Source organism: Paroedura picta, chromosome 3 (assembly GCF_049243985.1).
Source record: "Paroedura picta isolate Pp20150507F chromosome 3, Ppicta_v3.0, whole genome shotgun sequence".
In the NCBI taxonomy this organism is placed as follows: domain Eukaryota; kingdom Metazoa; phylum Chordata; class Lepidosauria; order Squamata; family Gekkonidae; genus Paroedura; species Paroedura picta.
In genome coordinates, this window is record NC_135371.1 from 56465962 (window position 1) to 56491084 (window position 25123).

Genomic DNA, 25123 nt, shown 5'->3' on the forward strand with positions numbered 1-25123 from the left:
ATGGGGGGGGGGGGAGAGGAAGAATAGAGTTCAAAGCGATCTGAATTCAACAGGATTGACAATGGAATAAAGAAAGTAAGTGCAGACTCTGCCCTGGTCTGTCTTCACTAACTACTAGATCAGTTTTTCTTCTGTTTTTGTTTGACACCATTGGGAGTCTTTTACATTCTAACTATGCTTGTTTCTGATATTTCCTGATTTGTTTGTCTCCTTTAACCCTTTTAAAGATTCTATGCCTTTAATACAAAGCAGACAAAAAATGATATATTGCTTCCAAAGGGGCGGCGAGACTTGGCATGCAGAAACAGAAAATCACACAAAGGGGAAGTGAAATCAAAACAAGGATTTTCAAACCAAGATGGTAGGGGGAGGGGCTGTAAAATCTGCCACATGACCCTCATATTTCTTCCATCACAGTAATTTAGGGGGAAAGTTGCACTTCCTGTATATTCTCAAGAGTCCTGACTGGGCGGAAGCAGCCCTGACCCTATCAAGCATTCATCCCACGCTACTCCACACATTCCTCTGTGTTGCTCCATGCCACAAATAGCAGCCAATGCCTTTTAATGTCTGTTCCCCTGCAGAGACCCAGCAACAATGTCAAAAGAGAATACATCCAGCAGACTTCATTTTCAAATAAATATAAAAGATGCCACTTTTAAGCATCTACTGAAATATCTGCTTGTTCAGCTGTGACCATGCGACTCCTGTGCCTCGAAGCCCTGTCTGCTTGTCCAGCAGGAAGCAGATGTTTCTAAACCAGGTAATGAAACATAATCAGAACAGTTGGCAGGAACTGTCAGCAAGAAGTGCCAACTCACATGAAAACAGCAACTTGATGTCCTCTGAGAAACTGAACTGCTGTATGAATCATGGATGTCATGGGTATAATGTGGAAGAACAGACACATGCACATGACACCAACATTCCTACTCTTACAGTACAATCCTAAGTACAGTCCCTCCAGTCTAAGCTCATTACTTTCTATGGCCTTAGACTGGAATAACTCTGCACAGAATTGCCCTGCCACTGTGCATTTCTCTTGGGGAAACAGCTGGCTTCCCAGGGAAGCTGCATGAAGAAAGGCTTGCTGGAATTAAGCAGGTCAGGAACAAAACACCAACAAACCACAAGGGGATGAGTGAGAGCCAGCAGAGTTTATATTGCAAGGACAGGGTCAGCACAGGATTTTCCTTTTCTATAATAGAGGGGGGGGGGAGGATACCCGATGATGGAGAAAGACTGGGTAGACTGGACTTACTGCTACAGCTTTGTACTGCTGTTCATTGCATCTGTGAGGCAGAATGGGGATTATTGATGGAGGAATGAAGATGCCATCCAAAGTATGAATTATACCATTTGATGCTAAAATATTCCTTTTGTTTAAGGCAACACCAGTGTCACCCAACAGAATTCTTCCCTGTAGTAAAAAACAAAACAAAAAAAATACTATTTCAGGACCAGGCACATTCCTACCAGAAGTCCATGGTGGGAAAAATACCCACACATACATGTATACATAAGTCTACTTACCTCTTCAACAGAACCATTTAGAACAGTGGTTCTCAACCTCCCTACTGCCACGACCCTTTAATACAGTTCCTCATGTTGTGATTACCCCAACCATAGAATTATGCAAGTGTTCTTTCACAGAAATTAAACCGAAATTGACCAATGGCATGAAGATCCATTGTTCATGATTGTATATAAATTGATTTTTTCCAGGGTTTCTCGGTTCAGTTCAGTCTCTTGTCCCACCATGCTGATCTCGCTCTTTTCCACTGCTCCAGACAGATGAACGCTCTATCTCGAGCTACCCTGAAAGGATGTTGTGTGTTTGGTGCTCCCCGGACCGAGCTGCTTGCGCTGCCACAATCCCTGTGAAAGGGTCATTCAACCCCCCAAAGGGGTCCTGACTCCCAGGCTGAGAACCACTGCTTTAAAACATCCACTCATTACTGAATAAAATCATAGTTATGAAGATTAATAGTCCAATACATTTAAATCTATTTAAACATCTTGAAAATCCAGCATAGGCTCAGTCAACGGCATAAATATTTCTTTCAATTTCCCATTGTTTTTCTCCATTAGTTGAGTGATCAGGTGCAGGCACTTACATCCTGAGTGATATTGACTGTCAGTATCTGATTTGCCATGGTCAAAATATGTGGCATCATTGTTAACCTCTCTGCTGTCACCTGGAAAATATAAAGTGTATTTTGCTTATATAGTCACAGGAGCCTGCATATTGATCCAACATTCTCTTACAATTGGCTGTTTCCATTTAGGCAATGTTTGGATTTCTGGATTGAGCCATTCTGGTACTCTCCGAGTGAAAGCCAGATAGGAATGAGACGTTGGGAGGACATTTCAAGTCACAAGGCTATTGGTTCCCACCTACACCACAGCCTTCTACAGTCTTTTCTATTTCAGTTCAGAAAAAATATTCACAATCACTTCATTCCTTTGAACAGACCTGTTGGTTTTGATTAGACTTGACACTATGCCACTCCAATTTGTCTCCCTAACTACTGACTTCAGAAGACCCTCAAAAATGAGACACTTGTATATCTCTTTATCAAAGAAAAGGGATAATAATAGTCACAGTACTCAAAGACCATTCACAAACTGAATTGGTATATTTATGTTAGTTCTAAATAGGGATGGCCAAACTTAGTCGCTCCATATGTCCATGGACTACAATTCCCTGGCAGGGGCTCATGGGAATTGTAGTCCACGGATATCTGGAAAGCCTCAGTTGGCAACCCCTGGTCTAAGAGATCATCATTACAGGATAATTGCCCCCTTGTTGTCCTGCTGTCATATTTTGGTGTAGGGCCCCCTAGGAGGTGAAGGAAAATCAAAAAAGTATTTGATCTTCCATTTGTTAAGTAAAATGTGGCCAAATTAACCCCATAAGCTGAAAATGGAGAAGCCTTACCACTGCTTCTGTGTAGATATGATGTTTTACAAGTTCCTGGAGCTTGTTTATTCCCTAAAGCAAGAAACAGCAATTTGTAAATAAAGGACAAGAACACAAGCGTTTGTGCATACAAATTAGTCTTCAAATTGTGCATTTGGAAACAGAATTTCTTTGTCAAATACCAAAGGATGGAAGCTGGTTTGCATAGGTATGCAAAGAACAACTTTGCAGTCTCATCATTTTCAAGGACACCAACATTTAAACGTTAGGCAGGTGTTTGGTTTTTTTTTTTAAGACCAAACAAATGTTCCTAACAGGCATTCTTTTCATACCATGCTTGTTTTTGTTTTGTTTTGTTTTTTGCAAGACAGAATATCCAGGAAGACCAGCAAAGAGTATAGAAAGGATGTGTAGGACAGGCAGGATAAAGGAAAGGCAAGATGACAGGCGAGAGAAGTAAAGAAAATATACTAGATATACAAGAGTCACCCCCTGACCTTTCAAGACTCTTTGTATATTTGCAAACATTTCTGCACAACTGACCTAAAATTTGCCCTCCCCCTCCTTTTTTTTTTTTGCTCAGGAGGATATATTTGAAACTAAGTGCTACGCAGCACAAAGGCAGATGTGTGGTACAAGAAACGTTTTATGCAGTATACTAGGGGTCAAGCTCGTTGCATTCAGGAATACAATAGGCGCTAGACTGGGGTGAGTGGGGTGGAAGAACTCTGTAGATGGCCTCCCCCTCCTCGCAGGACCTGGGTGTAAAGTGCACGGAGCTTTTATTCCAACCCCAGATCGATTCAGTCCCTGCCCTCTACACAGAATGCAATTTCTGTTTGGATTTTGGGCTATTTTAATTTTTCTTCTGCAGCAAGAAGGATTGATCCGGAGTGACCCTACCTTTATTGTGCAATACCTCAGACTGCTTTTAATCCTTAATATCCATTTGGGAAAGAAAGCTCCGTGGTAGAGCACCTCTGATAGGCTACACCTGGTCATGTGACATGCTTGCCTTAAAGGAGAAGCCCCTAATTTCTCTCAATTTCTGTCGGTCCTGGATTTTTCCTCCCTCCTCTGCCTTTTTCGATCCTCTCCCCCACCCCCACCCCTCCAAGAAAAGAAAGAGGCTCCCTGCCTGGCTCCTCTCCCCCCCCTTCAAGAAAGAAAGAAAGAGGCTTGGCTCTCCCTCCCCTTCTGAACTACCCTAACCACGTGCAGAAGACTTTCCTGTTTCAATGTTGGGGGGGGGGGAAGACCCGAGTTCAAAGCGATCTGAATTCAACAGGATTGACAATGGAATAAAGAAAGTAAGTGCAGACTCTGCCCTGGAAAGGCTACAGGCAGCTGTAAGGGAACTCACCGGCAGGGGCAGGCCCCACGCAGCAGGGATCTGCAGCCTCTGAGCCTCAGAGGGAAGTGGAAGGAGAAGGGGGTGGTCAGGGGTGAGGGACAGAAGGTGATTGGCTGGCCGCTGGACAGACAGGTAAGCCGGTTGGAGGAGGAGGCACTCAGGGGCGAGACAGCCACCCTGAGTGGGTGTTAAGTGCTGGGTGGCACTTAAGCCTGAGGCACAGGGGCTTTCCGCACCGGGATCCTTGTAGCAAATTGTTTGCTGAACGAAAAATCGCTATTATAAATAGTGGAATTCGTCGTTATGCATACCTGCCTTTGTAGTGGAATCCAGTTGCGTTTCTATCGTTTCCCACAGGCTTCCGGTCTCGGCAAAAATCGCTAGAAAGGAAGCGCTATTGCCGAGCTCGTCCTGCCCCTGGCTGTCAAGCAGCCAATGGGCGGCCGTTATCATGCTCCCAAACATCCCCTTTCCCTTTAAGAAAGGTTTAAAAAAAAACACACACACAAACACCCGTTGCAACGAATATGCGTTGCTTCGTTGCAACGGAGAGACCCATCCAGCTGGCAGGTGTGTTTGAGCTGCCGTTTCATTGTTGCCACGGTCCCTCCGAGTGAAAAAAAAAATCCCCTCCCCCCCTTCACGGGCGTGATTTTCGGCCAAAAACAGTGTGAAAAATAAAGGGGAAATACATCAGCAAACGGGCTTCTCTGTTGTTTGTGCTTAGTGACTTTAAACAGCTCTGGGGAGGGACTGCAGCCGGGGAAGCCTTACTGGCTAAACGGAGGCTCGCCGGTGCGTTGATCTCCGCTCGCTCGGAGAAAAAAAAATGGCGATCGCTTCGCCGGAAGATCAGAGGAGAGAGCCAGGGGGAGGGACTTTGTAGAAACCACAACAATGGTAACGCACAGAACTTTCCCGCTAGTGTTGCAGATTGGTTGCAGGAGTGTAGCGCTTTCCGGAAGGTGAATCCACTTTTGGGGATTTCCCTGAAAGCGCTACAACGAAGCGCTTTTTGCGGATCGGTTTCAGGTGTGTGGCAGATTGTCAACGACATTGTGCATAACGGCAAATCAGTAGCGTTTTCAATTGGCAACCATTGTGCGATTTTGAAGGAGTGCGGAATCAAACACACTCTTCCTCCAAGGCCTTATATAGTGGAACAGATTCTCTGTGGCTGATTCAGATATAATGACAAACCATGGACTGTGATTCTAAACAGCAGAGCCAAGTTGGAAGTCCTCAGGCTCACTTGCAGACACCATCACCTTCCCCCACCATATCCCTCTAAAGTTTTAAAGGAGCAGAAACATCAAACCAACCCCATATTTACCTGGCTGTCATCAGCCCTGCTGGCAGTTCTTGGGCCATGTTGCAGGCCTGCCTCCCATTTACCATCTTTGCCGCTAGCATCAGAGGTGGCAGAGCCTGCCCAACAGCCAGAAAATAGTGGGTAGACTCCTGTGAGGGTGGGCTGACTCAAGCAGACAGCCATTTGCTGGAACCAGCTTCCTCTCTCCCCATTCTTGCTGCCTGGGGAGGGGATGCACCTCAAAATTGTTTTAATTTGGGGTGTTTTTAAAAAGCATATTTTTGGGATGTCAAAATTACAGAACCTTAAAACTGTGCCCTAAAAAGGTGCAAAAATGAAAACAAGCACCTGAAATTTCAGCATGTCCTTAAAAAAAACCCTGAAATTAAAATGATTTTTTTTAACTATACTTCCCTAAACCATACTGTCCAAACTTTGTTCTCATATCATAGTGTGTTGTTGTACATGAAGTCAGCTAACGTGTCTCTGACCTCATGGCCCATTCACACATCACCAAATTCCTTCATGGAAGACAATATATGAGTCCCTGCAGCATCCAAGCAACCCTGACACATGTCCCAAGCAACCAGGGCTGTGGAGTTGCCTGCTAAATTCAGCAGAGAAGTTCCTTGTCCCTTATCAAGGCAAGATAGGCAGTCTAGAGACAAACATGTCTTTGATTATAAAAACATTGTTCAGTATACTTAGTGAAGAAGATGGCCTCACCTCAGTAAAGAGATAAATTAATCTTCCATCTCTTAATTTATCCACTGCCTCATTACTTGGCACAAACACAGTGAAAGGCCCGGGATCATTCAGAAATGAAGGCAGACCACAGTTCTGTAAATATGAAGCGCAAATAACTCTTGTCTAAAAGTCAGGATGGATTAGCAAAATAAAAGACCTTGCATGTACACTGTGATGTACTTGGAGACAAAGACTTATGCTTTCCGCAGGGCCTGTAAAATGGAGCTCTTCCACCAGGTCTATGGTTGAGGCTGGGGTCAGCGAATCAGGGACATCGCTCTCCCCCCCTAGGAGTTGGAGTGTACGCTACTCCCCTATCCTTTCCTCTTCACCTCTTTAATAATTGGGAGAGGGATGGGATTTTTAGCCGTCATGTTAGTAGATTGATGTTTTAATGGGAATTTTAATGGGGTTAGTTGTTGTGACCCGCCTCGAGCCTGTTGGGAGAGGCGGGAAATAAATCTAATAATAATAATAATAATAATAACAATAATATTACAGTCATTTCCCAAATATTTCTACCAATGCAAAAGAGAATATATCTATGTATGTTCATTGTATACAGTCTAAGAGTGCTGTGTTGAATTATGGCCCCATCACTGCATAAAGCAGTATACAACCACTCCTACCAAAGTTCCTCGTAGAATGCCATAGTACTAATTCAGCAGTCATCTACCAAGGCCAGGGAGGAAACGTTCTTACTTCTAAGATGGTTTCAAATCGGCTGGCCATTTCCAGAGAAGCAAGAATTTCTCCAATTGTTTTCTGCAAAAAAGTGGAATGAGAAATGGATAATCTGCAAGTAGAATCCAGTTTCAGCTCAAGACAATATATCATTAAAATGTGTGTCTATGTGTATATAAATCAGCATGCTCAATAGACCAGCAGTCAGAGTAGCACAGGACTAGAATTTAAGAAACTGGAACCAAATCCCCTCAGGGTTATTAAACTCACAGGGTCACCTTGAGCTAGTCTGACCTATCTCCCAGGGTGGTTGTAAGGATAAAGCAGGGAAAAGAGAATAATATACTCAGCTCTGACGAATGGTGGAATAAAAATCTGCTACACAGCTTAGATCCAGAATTAAAGTCTGTTGGTCTTAAAGGTGCCAGTAGACTCAAACTTTGTTCAGTACAACATAGACAGTCTTCCTTCCCTCAGTTCCATCAATGACAGGGTATTATCTTGTATTGTATTGTTTAGGCCTTGGACCTCTATTAGAATGCACATGTCATGGGAAAGCTATTATGAGGGTTATTGCCTTTTGGGGCAAGGGGCAGTGGATCAAAGGAGCCATGAAGGGAGGGCAAACCCAATCAGAGCCATTTTAACATTTTAGATTGTTTCCAAAGCTGCTCTTTGCCCATGAGAAAGAATATAGATACCACGTGGATGTCTATACGTTCACCCTCTGGCTAAGAAGATTTCTGGAGATGTTGGGGCTGAAGTTGGAAAGGGTGGAGTTTGGGGACAGTAAAGAGTTTGCCAGAGATAGAATACATACAGTCCTCCCTCCAAAACTGCCATTTCTTCAAAGAGAACGGATCCCTATGGTCTGGAAACCAGTTATAATTCTGGAAGAATTTCAGGCCCTCCCTGGAGACTGGCACCCATAGCTCTCACAGAACAAAGTTGCTGGGGGGCAATTTAAATTGGAAATAAAGGGTGCTAGGGAAACTATTGTATAGCCAAGTTTAATAGAATATGACCTAGAACACTATAAAAACATTCACCCAATTAAGATAACTAATAAAATGCTTCTTATTCAAGCCTGCAGATTCAAAAGGCAGCTGTGATTGAACCTGAAAAAGTTGGCCTACACTTTTTCACTTACAGTGTTTATTGCTTGAGTCCAGTGGCACTTTTAAAACCAACAACATTTTATTCAAGGTGTAAGCTTTCATGTGCACAACACACTTCCTCAGACACAATTCAGTGGAAATTACAATAGGCAGAGAATGAGCCATAAATCAGATACCACCCTGAGACGTCACAGTGAGCGGCGGTATATAAATAGAATGAATAAATAAATAAAATACATTCCCAGTTACAGGACGCTGAGAGTAATTAACACAGAACCTGTAACCGTGAATAAAACTTTGTTAGTCTTAAATGTGCCACTGAACTCAAACCTTGTCCTGCTGCTGTAGATTAACACAGCTACCCATCTGAATCAATGTTTATTGCTGACAAAGGTGGGGAAAGATGTGCACTTTGGAATGCCACATGGATTAAAGTTCACGTAAAACTTTAATCATATTCTCAAACTATCTGTAGGCATAGATACTGTTTGTGGTTTAATAGAGAGAACTTGCTAACAGAAGAACTTTTGGGGACTGCTTCCACACTGAGAGTTTTCCCTGTTTCACCCCACCCACCCCCAAACTCATGCAGTTCACCCCTTTTAACATGACACTGTCCTCCTTTCATGTATGAATCATTGGAACAAGTTACTAATGGAACAAGTTACTAATGATTCGTACAAGAAAGGAGGAAAATTTTAAATGCACCTTATTTTAAACTTGTAAATTATGATGTCTCAGCAGGAGAATGCTATTGGCACAACCAGTTCCTTGTGTCTGAAATGGAAACTATGCCTTACACTTGAATGAAAGGAAACATCTCCTTCCTTCTTCTCTGTTTTGACAGGGAACTGCCCTGTAGCTGCTTAGAAATTCACCCATACAAATGCACATACCGCCTGGCACAGTTGGCACAAAACACACATTTTTTACATTGAAAAATCCAGATCAGAGCAATGCTTCATAGCTGTTTCAGTAGTACATGACTACTGTGCCAAATCTCTGCAAATCTCTGTGTAATCTGTGGGTATGTATTTTTGGATCCTTCATGTCTTGCTTACTGCTAAAAACATTAGATTTTTCTAAAAATTAAAAAGCACTCAAGAAGAATGCAAGTGCAGGACCTCTGTAACATGTTGTTGAGCCAATTACATTTCTGACTTGAGGCTGTTGCAGGAAATGGTATAACTGTGGAGAATCTCCCATAATTCAACCTGCCTTTTATAATGAAGGGAGAAAAGCAATTACACAGCATCGGTGATTTCACACAGAATCATACCAGCAACCTCACCAGCACACTGGTGAGAAAACAGTTTTGGAACTGTAGTGAGGCAGGAGTCTGAATATGGCCTTGAGCTGAAAGATATTTAATTAAAATGTCTGCTAACAAATCCTGCCCTCCATTTTCTAAAAGGTAAGTACACACCCACCATACCTGAGGGTTTCCAAAGTTTTCCAATGAAGATGGTTTCCTCAGAGTGCTGACAATATGTATAATGCCGTTAGCAGCTGGCATGTTTGACTGTAAGATGGTATACGTCTCTCTTGGGCTGTCTGAATAACTGTAGTGCCTGTTTTGAACCTAAGAAAATAATAAATCATTATTATGTAGTGAAAATTTTAGTGTGATAGAAACCCATCCGATGGCTGTAATTACTAAGAGTCAGCATGGTTTTCTCAAGAACAAGTCATGTCAGATTAACCTTATCTCTTTTTTTTTTTTTGAGAAAGTTACTACCTTGCTGGATCAAGGGAATGCTGTGGACATTGTTTACCTTGATTTTGGTGAGGCTTTTGATAAGGTTCCACGTGATATTCTAATCGGCAAATGGGTAAAATGTGGTAGGGATCCTATTACTGCTAGATGGATCGAGAACTAGGCTGAATCTGCATGGAGCTTTTATTCCAATCCCAGGTCAATTCAGTCCCTGCTGTCTACACTGAATATGATTTCCATTGTGATTTTGGGCGATTTAAATTTTTTATCTGCAACAAGCATGATTGAACCGAAGTAACCCTACCTTTCCCCCGTGATATCTTGGAGTAGATATAACCCTTGACATTTGAAAAATTGATATGCGTAAGCATGCAGCTGTCTGCTTCCCCCCAAATAACTTCCTGCCTCTAGCCTCGAACACTGTAGAAAAGCCCTGATTGGCCAGGGCATCAGTTCAAAGGCTTCCTTGTTCCCAAGTTGCAAGGCTTCCCTTAAATGTGAAGCCCTAACTTCTCTCAGAAGAAGCTCCAGAAGCTTGGATTTATTCTCCCTCCTCTGCTGTCTCCAATCCTCTCCACTGTGCCCCTGTTCAAGAAAAGAAAGAAAGAGGCTCCTGCTGTGCTTGCCCCCCCCCTGAGCTTCCTTAATCACGTGCAGAACACTTTTCTGTTTCAAGGGGGGAGGAAATAGACGAAGACCCAAGTTCAAATTAATCTGAATTCAGCAGGATCCACAACGGAATAAATAAAGTGCAGAGTGAGCCCTAATTGACAGATTGCACCCAAGGGGTGCTTTTAAATGGTTCATCATCCTCTTGGAGATGAGTGATGAGTAAAGTGCCTCAGGGATTTGTCTTGGGTGTAAACCGCATGGAACTTTTATTCCAACCCCAGATCGATTCAGTCCCTGCCCTCTACACAGAATGCGATTTCCGTTTGGATTTTGGGCAATTTAATGCTCAATATATTTTAAAATCCGGATTGGGAAACCAAGCTCCGTGGTAGAGAACCTCTGGTAGGCCACACCTGGTCATGTGACAAGCTTGCCTTAAAGGAGAAGCCCCTAATTTCTCTCAACTTCTGTCCGTCCTGGATTTTTCCTCCCTCCTCTGCCATTTTCGATCTTCTCCCTCCACCCCCCTCCAAGAAAAGAAAGAGGCTCCCTGACTGCCTTCCCTCCCCCCCCTTCAAGAAAAGAAAGAAAGAGGCTTGGCTTCCCCCCTTCTGAACTACCCTAACCATGTGCAGAAGATTTTCCTGTTTCAATGGGGGGGGGGAGAGGAAGACCCGAGTTCAAAGGGATCTGAATTCAACAGGATTGACAATGGAATAAAGAAAGTAAGTGCAGACTCTGCCTTGGGCTCTGTGTTATTCAACATATTAATAAATTATTTGGATGAAGGAATAGAAGGGGTGCTTATTAAATTTGCAGATGATACTAAACTGGGAGGGGTAGCAAACACACCAGGACAGGAAACAGGAAACAGGAAAGTGTTCTGCACGTGGTTAGGGTAGTTCAGAAGGGGGGGGGGGGAGCTAAGCCTCTTTCTTTCTTTTCTTGAAAGTGGGGGAGAGAAGCCAGGCAGGGAGCCTCTTTCTTTTCTTGGAGAATCACGAGTCCTCTACCACGGAGGAGAGCCCAGATTCAAAACAGCCTTTAAATATTGAGCATTAAAAGCACTCTAAGATATCGTACAATAAAGGTAGGGTCACTCCAGATCAATCCTTCTTGCTGCAGAAGGGAATTTTAAATCGCCCCAAATCCAAACGGAAATCACATTCTGTGTAGAGGGCAGGGACTGAATCGATCTGGGGTTGGAATAAAAGCTCCGTGCAGTTTACACCCAGAAGACAGAATCAGGATACAGGATAATCTTGACAGGCTGGAAAACTGGACTAAAATGAATAAAATGAATTTTAATAATGAAAAATGTAAAGTTCTTCATTTAGGAAAAATCAAATGCATCACTATAGGAGGGGTGAGACATCTCTTGGAAGTAGAATGTGTGAAAAGGATCTGGGGGTCTTAGTAAACCATACACTGAACATGAAAATGGGATTTGGGGCTATATTAAAAGAAGTATAGTGTCCAGATCACACAAGGTCATGTTATCACTTTACTCCGCTCTGGTTAGACCTCACTTGGAGTACTGTGTTCCCTGCATACCCAGGAATGCTATAGGATGGTAGGTGAATTTCCTCTAAGCCAGCTGGATTCTGGAGATCTTTTGTGGTAGGGGGATAATTTGGGCATGAAATTGGGATCACTGTGAGTAGGCAGGTAGTTGTGAGTTCCTGCATTATGCAGGGGGTTGGACTAGATGACCCTGAAGGTCCTTTCCAACTCTATGATTCTAGGTACAATGCCAGAGTCCACCCTCCAAAGTGTCATTTTTCTCCAGAGGAACTGAACTGGAGATGAGCTGCGATCCTGAGGGGTCCCCAGGTCCCACCTGCAGGGTGGCATCCTCACCTCATACTGGGCCCCATGTGGCTTCAAATATATTTGCTACCGCATGTAAATGTGCTGGGAAGACAACCAGTCATTCTTTCATGCCACATAGACCTGCTTGATGCACTCACAGTTTAACATTATAATCCCAAACAGAAGTTATGCCCTGTCTTATTTTAAACTGACCTTTCTTTGTAACAATTCTCTCCCCCAATATCTTTCCTGTTGTCTGCAACCTTTAATATAAATGCATCAGCCCAGTGGATGACAGCGCATCTGCTAAGGTAAACTTTGTCTCACAAAACACCTATGCTGGAATAAATCTTGTTAGTCTCTAGGGTGCCACTGTACTCCTAATTGAATTCACTACTACAGAGTACCCACTGAGTATTTCTAATCAGGGTTTTCTGAAGAAGGCAGTGGGGAGCAGGAAGGCATGAGGTGCAAACACAGCAAGCAGCTAAGTAACATGTATTTTCCCAGCCAAACCTTAGTATCTTGTGATGACTGAATACAGCATGGTTAGAAATTACTGATTTCAAGTTAATCATACAAACACACCCATGCACAGAGTTGTTGAATAGCTTTTGGTTCTGGAATAAAAGGGCAGCTGGAGTTGAGGCACAGTGGAAAGTTAAGGGCAGACGTTTCCAGGTCAAAAGGTTTACGAATGAATAGGAAACTTGTCCTTGAAAAGTGCAACACTTGGCTCTAAATCCTGTTCTGGCTCTAGAATACCCAGTCCTGAGCAGAAAGTCAATTCCAGGAAATCCCAAGAGGAAGCACTGGAGTCCTGTAGCCAATTACATGAAGTTATATGGCAGAGGTACAGCATATAGAGAAGGCAAAGGTAGTATGAAATCTAGGCATGAAAACCAAAACCGACATTTAGGGCCATTTCGCACGGCTTCAAAGTAGCACAATGGTTGCTATTTGGAAACGCTACTAATTTGCCATAACCCACGACGTCGTAGACAATCTGCAACAATCCTGAAACCAATCAGCAAAAAGCGCTTCGTTGTGGCGCTTTCAGGGGAATCCAGAAAAGTGGATTCACCCTCCGGATAGCGATACACTCCTGCAACCAATCTGCAACAGTAGCGCTAAAGACCTGTGCGTTACCATTGTTGCTGGTTCTTCAAAGTCCCTCCCCCTGGCTCTCTCCTCCAAACTTCCGGCGAAGCGATCGCCATTTTTTTTTCTCCGAGCGAGCGGGGATAAACGCACCGGCGAGCCTCTTTCTGTTTAGAGGCTTCCCTGGCTACAGTCCTTCACCTTTAGTCACTAAGCACAAACCACTGAAAAGCCCGTTTGCTGAAATAAAGTCCCTTTATTTTTTACAAATAAATTCAGCCGAAAATCGGGCCCGTGAGAGAGGGGGGGGGATTTTTTTTTTATCACTCGAGGCAGCGTGCAAACGATCATACAATCAAACGACAGCTCACATTAGGCAGCTGGATGGGTCTCTCCGTAGCAACGAATCTACCTAGATTCGTTGCTATGGGTCGTTTTTTTTTTTTTTAAACCTTTCTTAAAGGGAAAGGGGCTGTTTGGGAGCATGCTAACGGCTGCCCATTGGCTGCTTGACGGCCAGGGGCGGGACGAGCTTGGCAATAGCGCTTCCTTTCTAGCGATTTCTGCCGAGACCGGAAGCCTGTGGGAAACGCTAAAAAACGCAACTGATTCCACTACAAAGGCAGGTATACATAACGACGAATTCCACTATTTTAAATGGCGATTTTTCATTCCGCAAACAATTTGCAACAAAGATCCCTGTGCGAAAAGGCCCTTATTATTATCTCTTTAGACTCCATTCCACCCACCCACCCACCCACCCACCCACTCACCACTGTAGTTTGAAAGGCTAAGAGTTATGATGGAAATATCTGGATCCTTCACAAGATTCCAAGTTTGAGGATTCTCAGCAGAACCAATTTAAATCTATGCTAGGGTTGCCACAGAGTCTACTGTCCAAAGCATTCATTTTCTCCAGAGAAATTGATCTCTGTAGTCTGGAGATGAGTTGTAATTCCAGGGGATTCCCAGGCCCTTTCTGCACGAGGAAAATGTTCCTGGACAGCCTTGGCATGTTGGAGGCATATATAGACCCCTCCACATGATATTGACAGTCTTAGTTCTATCAGAGCTCTCTCATCCCCACCTCCATAACTGGGTGTCTGTTTAGGGGAAAGGAAGGGAATCCGATTTTAAACTGCTTTGAGACACCTGAGATGTGCTGCGTGACTGTGAATCATTCCCAGTTCTCTCAGAGTTCTCTCAGCCCCACCTCCCTCACAGGATGTCTGTTATAGACAGAGGAAGGGAAGATGATTGTAAACTGCTTTGAGACACCAGAGGCCTGCTGGGTGACTTTGGGACAGTCTTAGTTCTCTCAGAGTTCTCTCATTCCCACCTCCATAATAGGGTGTCTGTTTGGGGGAAAGGAAGGGAAGCCAAATTTAAATTATTTTGATACACCTGGGGCCTGCTGGGTGACTGTGGGCCATTCCTGAGTGGAAGCTTCCAGAGAGGTGCTGGGTAGTTGTTGTTCACCCTCTTTGCCTTTCTGCTGTGGAGTTCCATAGAGTTGCACCTTGACTGCATTAGTACTACATCCAGGCTACTGGCAAAAATTGGTTTAATTACTAGATCTCTTAGCTATAATTTCAGCTGATTTCTCAGTGATAGTTAATTTTTATTACTTATTATAAATAAACTAGGGGCCAAGCCCGTTGCATTCAGGAATACACCGGGAGCTAGATTGGGAGGGTGGGGGTGGAAGAACTTTGTGGATGGCCTCCCCCTCCCCCCAGGGCCTGGAAAGGCTGTAGGCCCCTGGAAAGGGAACTCACCAGCAGTGGCAGCTCTCACACAACAGGGATCTGTAGCCTCTGAGCCTTGGAGGGAAGTGGAAGGAGAAGGGGGCGTCAGGTGTGGGGGGCGGAAGGTGATTGGCTGGCCACTGGACAGACAGGCAAGCCGGTTGGAGGAAGAGGCACTCGGGGGCAGGACAGCTGTCCTGAGTGGGTAAGTGCTGAATGGTGCTTAAGCCATTGCTCCAAGGCCTTATCAGAAATATATTATGTGGAACAGATATTGCAAGGTATTGTAATGTTGTACATAAATAAAAAGCGAAGGGAGCAGCGAATGGCTGTGGACTGAATCCTCAGGAAGTAGCAGAAAAGTGGAAGAAAATATCAAGCTTCACTTTGACTAAACGCTGTGTAACTTATAATTATGATCCTGAAAACAATACACTGGACTTTAGAACAGACAACCAGAAGGCAAAAGAACAAGAGACTCACAACAGTATAAGACGTATAACAGTATAAGACTCACAACAGTATATCAGCCCATGGCCAGAAGTTCACTTGTATATCTAAAGTAACAATTATGTTACTTTACCTGATCACTGAAGACTATTTGATGTCCAGACAACGTCCACAGCACCTTTGTTTTGATTATATCTTCTATTAAATGCTGTCCAGGAATTATGTGCATTCGGCATAAACTGCGTGCAGCTGCAGTCTTTGTGGAGATAAAGTCAACACGGGAAAGCAGAAGTGTCCACATGTATTCACAGTATATTACATCACAGTTTTTGTAATTCCAAAATACAAATAGTATATCCTACTAGATGACGTATCAACAAGGCATTAGATTGGATCCAAAGTTTCCATCCGATGCCTCTTCCATCAGAAGAAGGCTGTTTTTATAATGGCAGCATGCAGTCCCACACTGGGCAGGCCCAGGCCACTCACAGAGAATATTCCCTGAGCTTTTTAGAAGAGAGCACCAGGCATAGTACTCATGGACATCGTGTAAATGCTTGTTGATTTATTTCAGTATTTCTCCTTTGTAATCTTAGTGTGGACTACAAATACTGAAATAAATCAACAAGCATTTATAGGAGTTTTGACAGGAAGCCTAGAAAATATGCTACTGACTGTTCAGTGAGGCATAATTCAAATAGCCATTGATTATTTAAATACATTAAATGTGGTATAGTGGTTAAGAGCCAGTGTGGTATAGTGGTCATGCTCTAATCTGGAGAGCCAGGTTTGATTCCCCACTCCTCCACAGGCAGCTAGCTGGGGGATCTCAACACAGTTCTGTCAGAGCTTACAGTTCTGTTAGAGCTCTCAGCCCCATCTGTTGTAGGGAGAGGAAGGGAACGGTGTTTGTAAGCTGCTTTGGGTATAAAAAAAGCTCTTCTTCTCTTCTATTACAGTACTGTGTAATCTGTGCATATTTCATTTTAAAGTCACAAAGGAACTACTCTTGTATCTTACATATAAACAGATATATGAAAGTTAAATAATTTGTTTTCAAAATAATGCTTTTCCTCAGATGCCATTTAAAGGTTATAAGCAGATAATTTTGTTACAGATTTCTTTTTGTGTCAAAAGGTTTGCCTCATTTTTGAAGATTAAATAGCAACCTGCCTTGTAGCATTTTAAGAGTATATGCTATGGTTTATGTTTTGAAATTCAGAATAACCTAGCAAAGGCAGACAGTGAGCATTTAAGTTATCTTTTATAAAAGGGTATTTGTGCCTTTTGTATACATTTGTAGCACAAAGTTCCATTTAATCCCAGCGGTCCCCAACCTTCTTGTAGTTGGGGACCGCCTCCGAGGGTGAGAGAGAGCCGGCGGCCCGGTCGCCGCAGCTGCATGTAAACGCGCACGCGCAGTCGCTGCACATGCGCGTTTTCGCCACTAGGTGGCGCTAATGCGCGCACGGGGAGCTGCCGCTCATGCGCGTTTTTGCCAGCAGGGGGCGCAAACACGCATGCGCGGTGGCTCCACACGTGCGCGTTTGCGTCGCTGCCGTGCCAGCGGCTGTGCCTGCCTCTTCCCTCCCTCTTGCTGTGGAGGGGTGGAGGCAGGTGTGGCCGCTGGCAGCCCGGTACCATGGCCTTTGCAGCCCGGTACTGGGCCGCGACCGGGGGTTGAGGACCCCTGCTTGAAACAACCCTCACAATGTAGGGAACTAGTGAAAAGACCAGAGATACTAGCAATCATTGGTGCCCCCCTCCTTCAAAATGCAATTCAAATGTCTGGATCAGGGGCACAGAATAAGAGAAGAAACACACAGTGTATGAATAAAACACGAGTCAGGGCCATGACAGTCTTGCCTGCAAAGAGACATAGACAAAGTCACACAGGCACTTACATCGAAGTTTTGAAGCAGAGGAGAGTATGGCGCAAGGACTGTGAAAGGCCCATATTTTCCCAACAATAATGAACAACCTGTATCTGTTAGAGGACAAACAAAAGGCATTTTGAAGCAAAGATAATAGTCCTTATCACAATAAGTATGTGGGGTGGGGAGTTGTGGTGTGCTGTCCCTGCTCCCAACTGTCGTTTTGGATTCACCGTCTGCATAACAGCCTACACATGTGCATACCTGCTGGGAAAGTGGTATATCTGATACAGGCCAACATCAAGAGACTACATGGATGCTGGGAATGCCGGCAGTGCTTGTCCCCCCACCCCAATAGAAAAAATTGCTTTAAAAGGTCTCAGGCTAGGTATATCTACTGCCTGTTTTGCCCTCTCACCTCCCACTCAGCTGTATCCAAGCCAAGAGGAGAGGCCTGGCACATCCCCTGCTATTGATTGCTGAGGGTGAGTTGAGGCCTTCCAGTTTATCACTGCCCTTCTCGCCGCACTAAGCAGTCTCTTGGGTAGCTTGACGGAGAACCAGCCCTAGGAAAGTAATATATCCATGACCCTCCCTGAGCAAACTGTAGGAGTATTCTATCCACTATGTCTTCAGAAAGGGCTAAATAACAAGGGTTTGAGGATTTTCTTTTTTGTTGGTGGCTGTTTTTGCAGGGTTTTCACCCACATGCCTTTGCCTAGTGCTTTGTTGTTACTTTAAAAAGTGGCAGAGCCTTCGGGGAGGGCAGTATATAAATCTAAATAAATAAATAAATAATATAAGGTTGTACCAGTTCCCACCCATCCCTTTCAAAAGATTCTGGCTGTCCCTGAGTGTCCACTCTCTCTTTCTCTGGCTGAGTGGGGCCGGGTAGTGCTCAGTGTCTGGGACTTGTGAGAACCCCCACCCAACACCCCCCACCCCCCACACCAAAGGGGCCAGTACTCAGTACTGGTAAGTACTCTCTGGCAATATCACTCTGAATTCTAGATGCTTAATCAAATAAATTCTACAGGGAGTTACCAAACAATGCTTTTGCGGTGTTTAGTTTGCCAAGCATTCTTCCCCTCATGTTCAGCTCAGAAATCTCATGAATGAGTGTTTTGTAGCAGCCCCTGCCATCTCCAATCTCGCCTTCTTTGCAGACACACCTGGCCAAAAAGAAAATAATAACTTTTCTGATAAATATTGTTTCACTTGCCCACTATGATAGAAACCAAGTCACAAGGATCTGATAGCAAGGTTCATCTCTGGCAATGCCAAGTATACACAGGATCTGGCATAAGGTGGATAAGAGACAACTGAGATAACTGGATTGATACCGTTTAGTACATTATATACTAAACAAGAACAGGGCATCTGCGGTAGGCTTGGACTAGGTGAGCGAAATGAAGCTGGTGACAGACTTATCCAGTTCTGTCAAGAAAACAAACTGACTATCACTAACAACCTCTATGAACAACCAAAACACTGTTTATAAACCTGGACATCTTCCGATGGCATACCCCATATTCAGATGAATTTTATCCTTTGCAGTCAGAGATGGCAGAGCTCCATTCTAGCAGTAAAAACATTTCCTAGAGCAGATTGTGGCTCTGATCACAAACTGTTGGTGGCCAAGTTGAAAGTCAGATTACATAATATCAAGGAAAATGTACCCCCAAAGAAGTTTGATGTCACCAAGATTCTGCCAACATGTGCCATAGAAGTGAAGAACAAATTCGAACTGCTTGATACTACAAATTGGAACCTATACTGGAAGAAGAAGTTCCCAAATAATAAGGCTCCTGGCATAGATAACATTCCAGTGGAACTACTCAGATCTGTTCCACCAGCAGCAATCAAAGCATTATGCCAAAAAGTCTGGGAAACTGGCACGTGGCCAATAGACTGGAAAAGGTCTGTTTTTATCCCATTATTAAAGAAAAGTGATGCTCGCTGTTCAAACTACCAAAGTATAGCCCTGCTCTCCCACTCAAGTAAAAACTTATTGAAGATCATCCAGAACCGTCTTGAATCAACCATTGATGCTCAGCTACCAAATGTCCAGTTTGGTTTTCGACATGGTCGCAGCACACGAGACCACATTGCAAATTTGCGCTGGATTCTTGAAAAAACACATGAATATCAAAAGGCTTTATTGAATAAATAAAGAATAAATAAAGAATAAATCTATGCTTTATTGATTATTCCAAAGCGTTTCACTGTGTCGATCACAAGAAGCCATGGGATGCCTTACATGAATTGGGAGAGTCGCCCCACTTAACCCACCTCATCAGTTCATTGTACACCAACCAGGAGGCTACCGTACAAACAATGCCATCAAGAAACCCCTGGGTTTAATGAAATCCTGGTTGAGAAAGCCTTATATACTAGAAAAAAACTTATTCAATTGTGGTACAAATTCTTTTTCTGTGCCAAAGGTAGCAATAGTAAGGAACTCCACTTCCAAAATCCAGGGCCTAATTTGCTTTGTATTTCAACGCAATGAACAGCACGTTTCACTACAGAATAGATTTGGTTCAGGTTGCCTCAACAGCTTACCTGACAGTTTCATCAGGACCCACTTCACACCTTGAATTCCTATCACAATGGTACTGCCGACATCCACGGCTGCTAGATGTGCAGCCCATTGTCGGATTTGAAGAAGACAATCCTGATTTACACACACATAGTGACTGAACAAAGAAAAAGCAGGTTATCTAAACTGTGTCTATCAGGGAGCAGTAACATGGTTCGGCATCTCTCATTCTTTTGCAATTTATACACCTGCAGTACTCTGGCACATGGTGATCAAACTCCATATAAGGTAATTAGTTGGAAAGTTAAAAGTTGGGCTGCCTATACTAGAGACTCAGAGGAAGAGGTAACTAGGCACTTAACACTGCCACAGAAGGAGCAGGACCTGCCTCAGGATGCTGAATCAGCCTGTTTACCCTGAAATACTACTCTGCCTTCTGATTTGTACTTATACCCTAAACCCTCCACTACAGGCTTGTGGCAGGTCAACCAGCACAAACTTTCCATGAACTTTCAAGCTATATGTGGTGATTTGAGGCAGTTCATGAATGGATATATTCCCAGACAAGCTCTCTCTGCTCAAACTAAATGTTTACCAAACTTCAAAGAAGCAAAGGAGAGTGGAACTTGGCAGGCATGTAGAGGAACAGCCAGGGGGAGTCCCCTTGCTACCCTCAACAACAGTTTCAAAGTAATGCTTTCTGTATACATTTAAATCAAAATCTTAAGCAATGATAGTAAAGATTGTGAGTACAATAGCTGCAATTTCGCACAGCACTGGACTGACAAAGATGGGTTTCTAATTTTAGTCTCCCTGACCTGGAAAGCCCAGGCTAGCCTGATCTCAGCTGAGCAGGCTCAACCCTGACTAGTATGTGGATGGGAGACCTCTAAGGAATACCAGGGTTGTGCCATGGAAGCAGGCAATGGCAAACCACCTCTGAACATCTCTTGTCTTGAAAACCCTACGGCAGGGGAAGTCAAACTGCGGCCCTCCCGATGTCCATGGACTACAATTCCCATGAGCCCCTGCCAGTGAATGCTGGCAGGGGCTCATGGGAATTGTAGTCCATGGACATCGGGAGGGCAGCAGTTTGACTACCCCTGCCCTATGCGGTCGCTGTGACTCGATGGCACTTTCTGCCACCTCCAGTTTTCATCCTACCTTATGCTGGACATTATCTGTACTGCCCCTCACCAAGAAACCTTTAGACAAATTTAGAAGATCTGCAACATAAACTACTTCATCTCGGTGAACATGGACTAGCCTCAGTCCAACCTACCCCCCAGGTTTGTTATTGGAAGGATAAAATAGAGGGAGGGGGAATTATGTAGTCAACTGCTTTGGGTCCCCACTGGGAAGAGAAGTGGGGGATGACATTTGAATAGGTAACCCTTGTTTGTCTCTCTGCTGATAAACATGTCAAACTTCAGATTTCAGCAATAGAAGCTTATTGTTGTTGTTGATGATGAAATGTCCTTTTCAGGCACTTTTTACGTGGCTAACTATTTAAATAAATCCTTAGAAACAGAGCTGTAAAATAGGAACTACCTGAAAAATAGTGTACAACGTATCTTACTGTCAGTTTTAATGGGGTAGTAAAACTGAATAGTCTGCTTTAAAACATAAATAACAATGCAATCTGTATATAATGTCCATCAACTTACCTTTCCAGGACCTAAGAACTTACAAAGGGTGGTATTTTCAGGGCAGTCTCCATTATTATTGACACATGGGTTTATGGGTCTGCATACTCTACCATCTCCTTGGTACCCATATTTGCAGGTACATTCATATTTGATTGGCCCAAGAGTCTTGCAAACAGCAAATGAAGAGCACGGAGAGGATCTGCAAGGATCTTGAGCTGGAAATAATGCAAAATGAGAACGCTGGGGACCTCTAACTGGGAGAAAAGTTTCTCACTGGAACTTAGGAGTTCTGCAGTAGGAATGTGGTCAACCAATGGAAGAAGCAGAATTGGTTGCAGTAAATTTGGTTGAATTGCAATGGCCAGAATCCAAGGCTAGTTGCTAAATGGAAGTTCTTCACAGTAATTACAGTGCTGAATAAAGGTTCATTAGCCTATCCAGTATCAGCTAGTGCCCAATCTTGGCACTACAGTTACTGGTTTGGCCCATACCATTTGCAACACTCATAAGACATCTGTGCTTGACACTGATTGTTTACATGTGATAACTGCAAAATACTTGATTTGAAAACATTCAATGTTTGTATACTGTATTGGTTTGCACTGGGGAGCATCATCATAGCTTAACAACACTGGGTGCCTTTACAAGACCCTGTTGCTCTTAAAGATCTCTATACTACAAGTATTAAAACATTACTTTTATTTGGAATTCACTCTCAGTCCTCTGATGGTGAACACATTCCTTTGTGGAACAGAAAAATAAAACAAAAATATTTCTGGTCATCTGGACCAAATATTGTGAACTTTTATCTGGTTTACCTTTTTCAGATACAGCTTTGACCTGCTCATTAGTACTCATGTATGTTTAAGAAAGGTGATTTAATGAAGGCTTCATGCATTGAGCCTATATTTAAAAAAAACAGAAAAACATGGCCCCATGGTGCATGAGGCTCAACAAGGCCAGTTTCTAGGTCTGTAGACCCAAACTACAACATAGGGACAGTGGTGGTAGAGAATCATGGGACTCAGGATTCAACTAGTTTACCATTTTGTCATTCCTGTGTTACTAATTAAAACACAATGCCAGAGATTTTTGGATCATGATCAATTTTGATTGCCCTGATGAATGCCATAGATAGAAAGATCTGGCTTCCAGTTTATTTCTCAGCACAATTCAAAATGCTTATGTGGAGGCCCATGGAGCCAGATAAATCATATGATTACCTTGCAAACAATGTTTGGGTTGGAATGGGGAAATCTTTGTCCATGGATCCACCGTTGTTCTCAGAAGCCCTCCTTATAGGATTTTGCAAGGCTTACAAAAAAAATGAATGTGCAGGTAGCTCTTAAAGTTTTATACAAATACTTCCTCTCACCTTGACAGTTTGCCCCAATCTTCTGATAGCCTGGTAAGCATTCACACCTTGCAAACCCGCTATTCACCACACAATGGGATTTGTCATCACAGGTTATACCTTGGCAGAGAGGATGTTCTAAAATGATAAAACAGAGATTTTTAAAAAATGTAAATGAAACTTCTAGCAAGAATAAAAATGACCTCCAGACTTATTCTGTGCATGCTGATTTTTATGTAAGGCCCAGTAACATCAGGAGGATTTCATTCTAGGTAACTATTCAAAGGATTCCACTTTATATAAGCAACCAGAGGACTAAATAGGGGTATGTCCAGATCTGAGTTCCCATGCTGAATTTATGTTTTCTTTTTGTGTCTTTATATCTTTGCAGCTCTTTGCTTGCAGGCTTGGCTTTTTCTTTTTAATGCTAAATTTGCACACAAACTTTTAAACATATACAAGAATATACAGTAAATTCATTGCAATGTGAAAACTAGGTGGTTGTGCTTTGAGACATTCCTTTTGTGTTTGTGGTTCGCACAGGAAGATTCCAATGATTGTGCAGATGCTGAGTGCTGCAAGGTCAGAAATGACGACCTCACCCTCCAAAAGGAAATGCAAGGAGGAAATTAGTGGTGCTATCTATGGTGATGGGAAGAACATCAGCAAAATCAGCATGAAAATGTTTTTTAAACAGGAAACCATTCTTAATAATGGTGGAAGAGGCAGGCTGATAGTTGGAATGTGTGATAGCGGGAAATCCTTGCTCCAAACATAACATCAGAAGAAAGTTAATAGTTGAAATCTGTAGCAACGTCCACAGGTCAAAAATGTGGAGATGTTATGTAGGTATTTGATATCTCTAAGTACACATTACTTAAAAGGTGACTGTGCTAGAGACAGGCTAAAACTAGGGGCCATTCCGCACTCGTCCAAAATAGCACAATGGTTACAAATTGAAATCGCTACAGTTTTGCCATTATGCACAATGTCGTTGGACAATCTGCAACACTCCTGAAACCGATCCGCAAAAAGCGCTTAGTTGTAGCGCTTTCAGGGAAATCCCAAAAAGTGGATTCACCCTCCGGAAAGCGCTACACTCTTGCAAGCAATCAGCAACACTAGCGAAAAAGTTCTGTGCATTACCATTGTTGTGGTTTCTGCAAAGTCCCGCCCCCTAGCTCTCTCCTCTGATCTTCTGGCGAAGCAATCGCCATTTTTTTTTCCGAGCGAGCGGAGATAAACGCACCGGCGAGCCATCGTTTACCCAGCGAGGCTTCCCTGGCTGCAGAGCTGTTTTAAGTCACTAAGCACGAAACAACACACAGCCCCGTTTGCTGGTTTATTTTCCCTTTATTTTTTACTGTATTTTCAGCCGAAAATCGCGCCTGTGCCTGGAGAGGGGTTATTTTTTTTTCACTCGGGGGGAGCGAATCAACACAGATTCGTTGCAATGTGTCTTTTTTTTTTAAACTTCCTTAAAGGGAAAGGGGCTTTTTGGGATCATGATAATGGCCGCCCATTGGCTGCTTGACGGCCAGGGGCGGGACGAGCTCGGCAATATCGCTTCCTGGCTAGCGATTTTTGCAGAGACCGGAAACCTGTGGGAAACGATAGAAACACAACTGGATTCCACTACAAAGCCAGGTATGCATAACGACGAATTCCACTATTTAAAATGGTGTTTTTTCATCCCGCAACCAATTTGCCACATAGATCCTGGTGCAAAATGGCCCTAGGTCAGATGCTGCTGATTTCTTTCTCACAGTCCAAAGCAATGAGCAGCATGAAATTATTACAAATTACTAGTGAGTATGCATCCAAGCACTTACTATGGAACAGATGCAGGTAGGCACTTCAGTTTCAAGCCACAAACTATGTATGACAATTATTCTACAGCACTTTCTGCAAAACAGGCACACCAGCCTTTGATTTCCAGGAAATGTGGGTTGCAAATCAAGTCATTGTATTCTCAAGAAACCACATTCCTGCTCTGTGGAGCAGCAGCATTTCAGAGACCAGTATTCCTCAGAAAAACTTCCAGGATTATAAGAAACATTATAGAACAAGTGATTGCCTCATGGTTTCATTCAACAAAACCATTTCCATCAAGAGAGTTAGACCTG

At 43.4% G+C, this 25123-nt stretch overlaps 1 protein-coding gene across 2 annotated transcripts in view; it reads right to left on the reverse strand.

The window, feature by feature from the left end:
- Positions 1-25123, reverse strand: part of STAB1 (stabilin 1) — a 121113-nt gene that overhangs the window by 79081 nt on the left and 16909 nt on the right. For both annotated transcript variants that reach the window (XR_013229068.1, XM_077325813.1), the window contains exons 7-18: positions 23019-23135; positions 21662-21858; positions 20018-20151; positions 18497-18624; positions 17483-17565; positions 15712-15834; positions 9574-9720; positions 7039-7101; positions 6316-6429; positions 2942-2995; positions 2118-2198; positions 1262-1420 (exon numbers count right to left, since the gene is read on the reverse strand). Coding sequence is in view for 1 of the 2 variants with exons in the window: in XM_077325813.1 (XP_077181928.1) it covers positions 1262-1420; positions 2118-2198; positions 2942-2995; positions 6316-6429; positions 7039-7101; positions 9574-9720; positions 15712-15834; positions 17483-17565; positions 18497-18624; positions 20018-20151; positions 21662-21858; positions 23019-23135 (1400 nt within the window). In the remaining variant the exon portion in view is untranslated. The remainder of the gene's footprint in view (positions 1-1261; positions 1421-2117; positions 2199-2941; positions 2996-6315; positions 6430-7038; positions 7102-9573; positions 9721-15711; positions 15835-17482; positions 17566-18496; positions 18625-20017; positions 20152-21661; positions 21859-23018; positions 23136-25123) is intronic.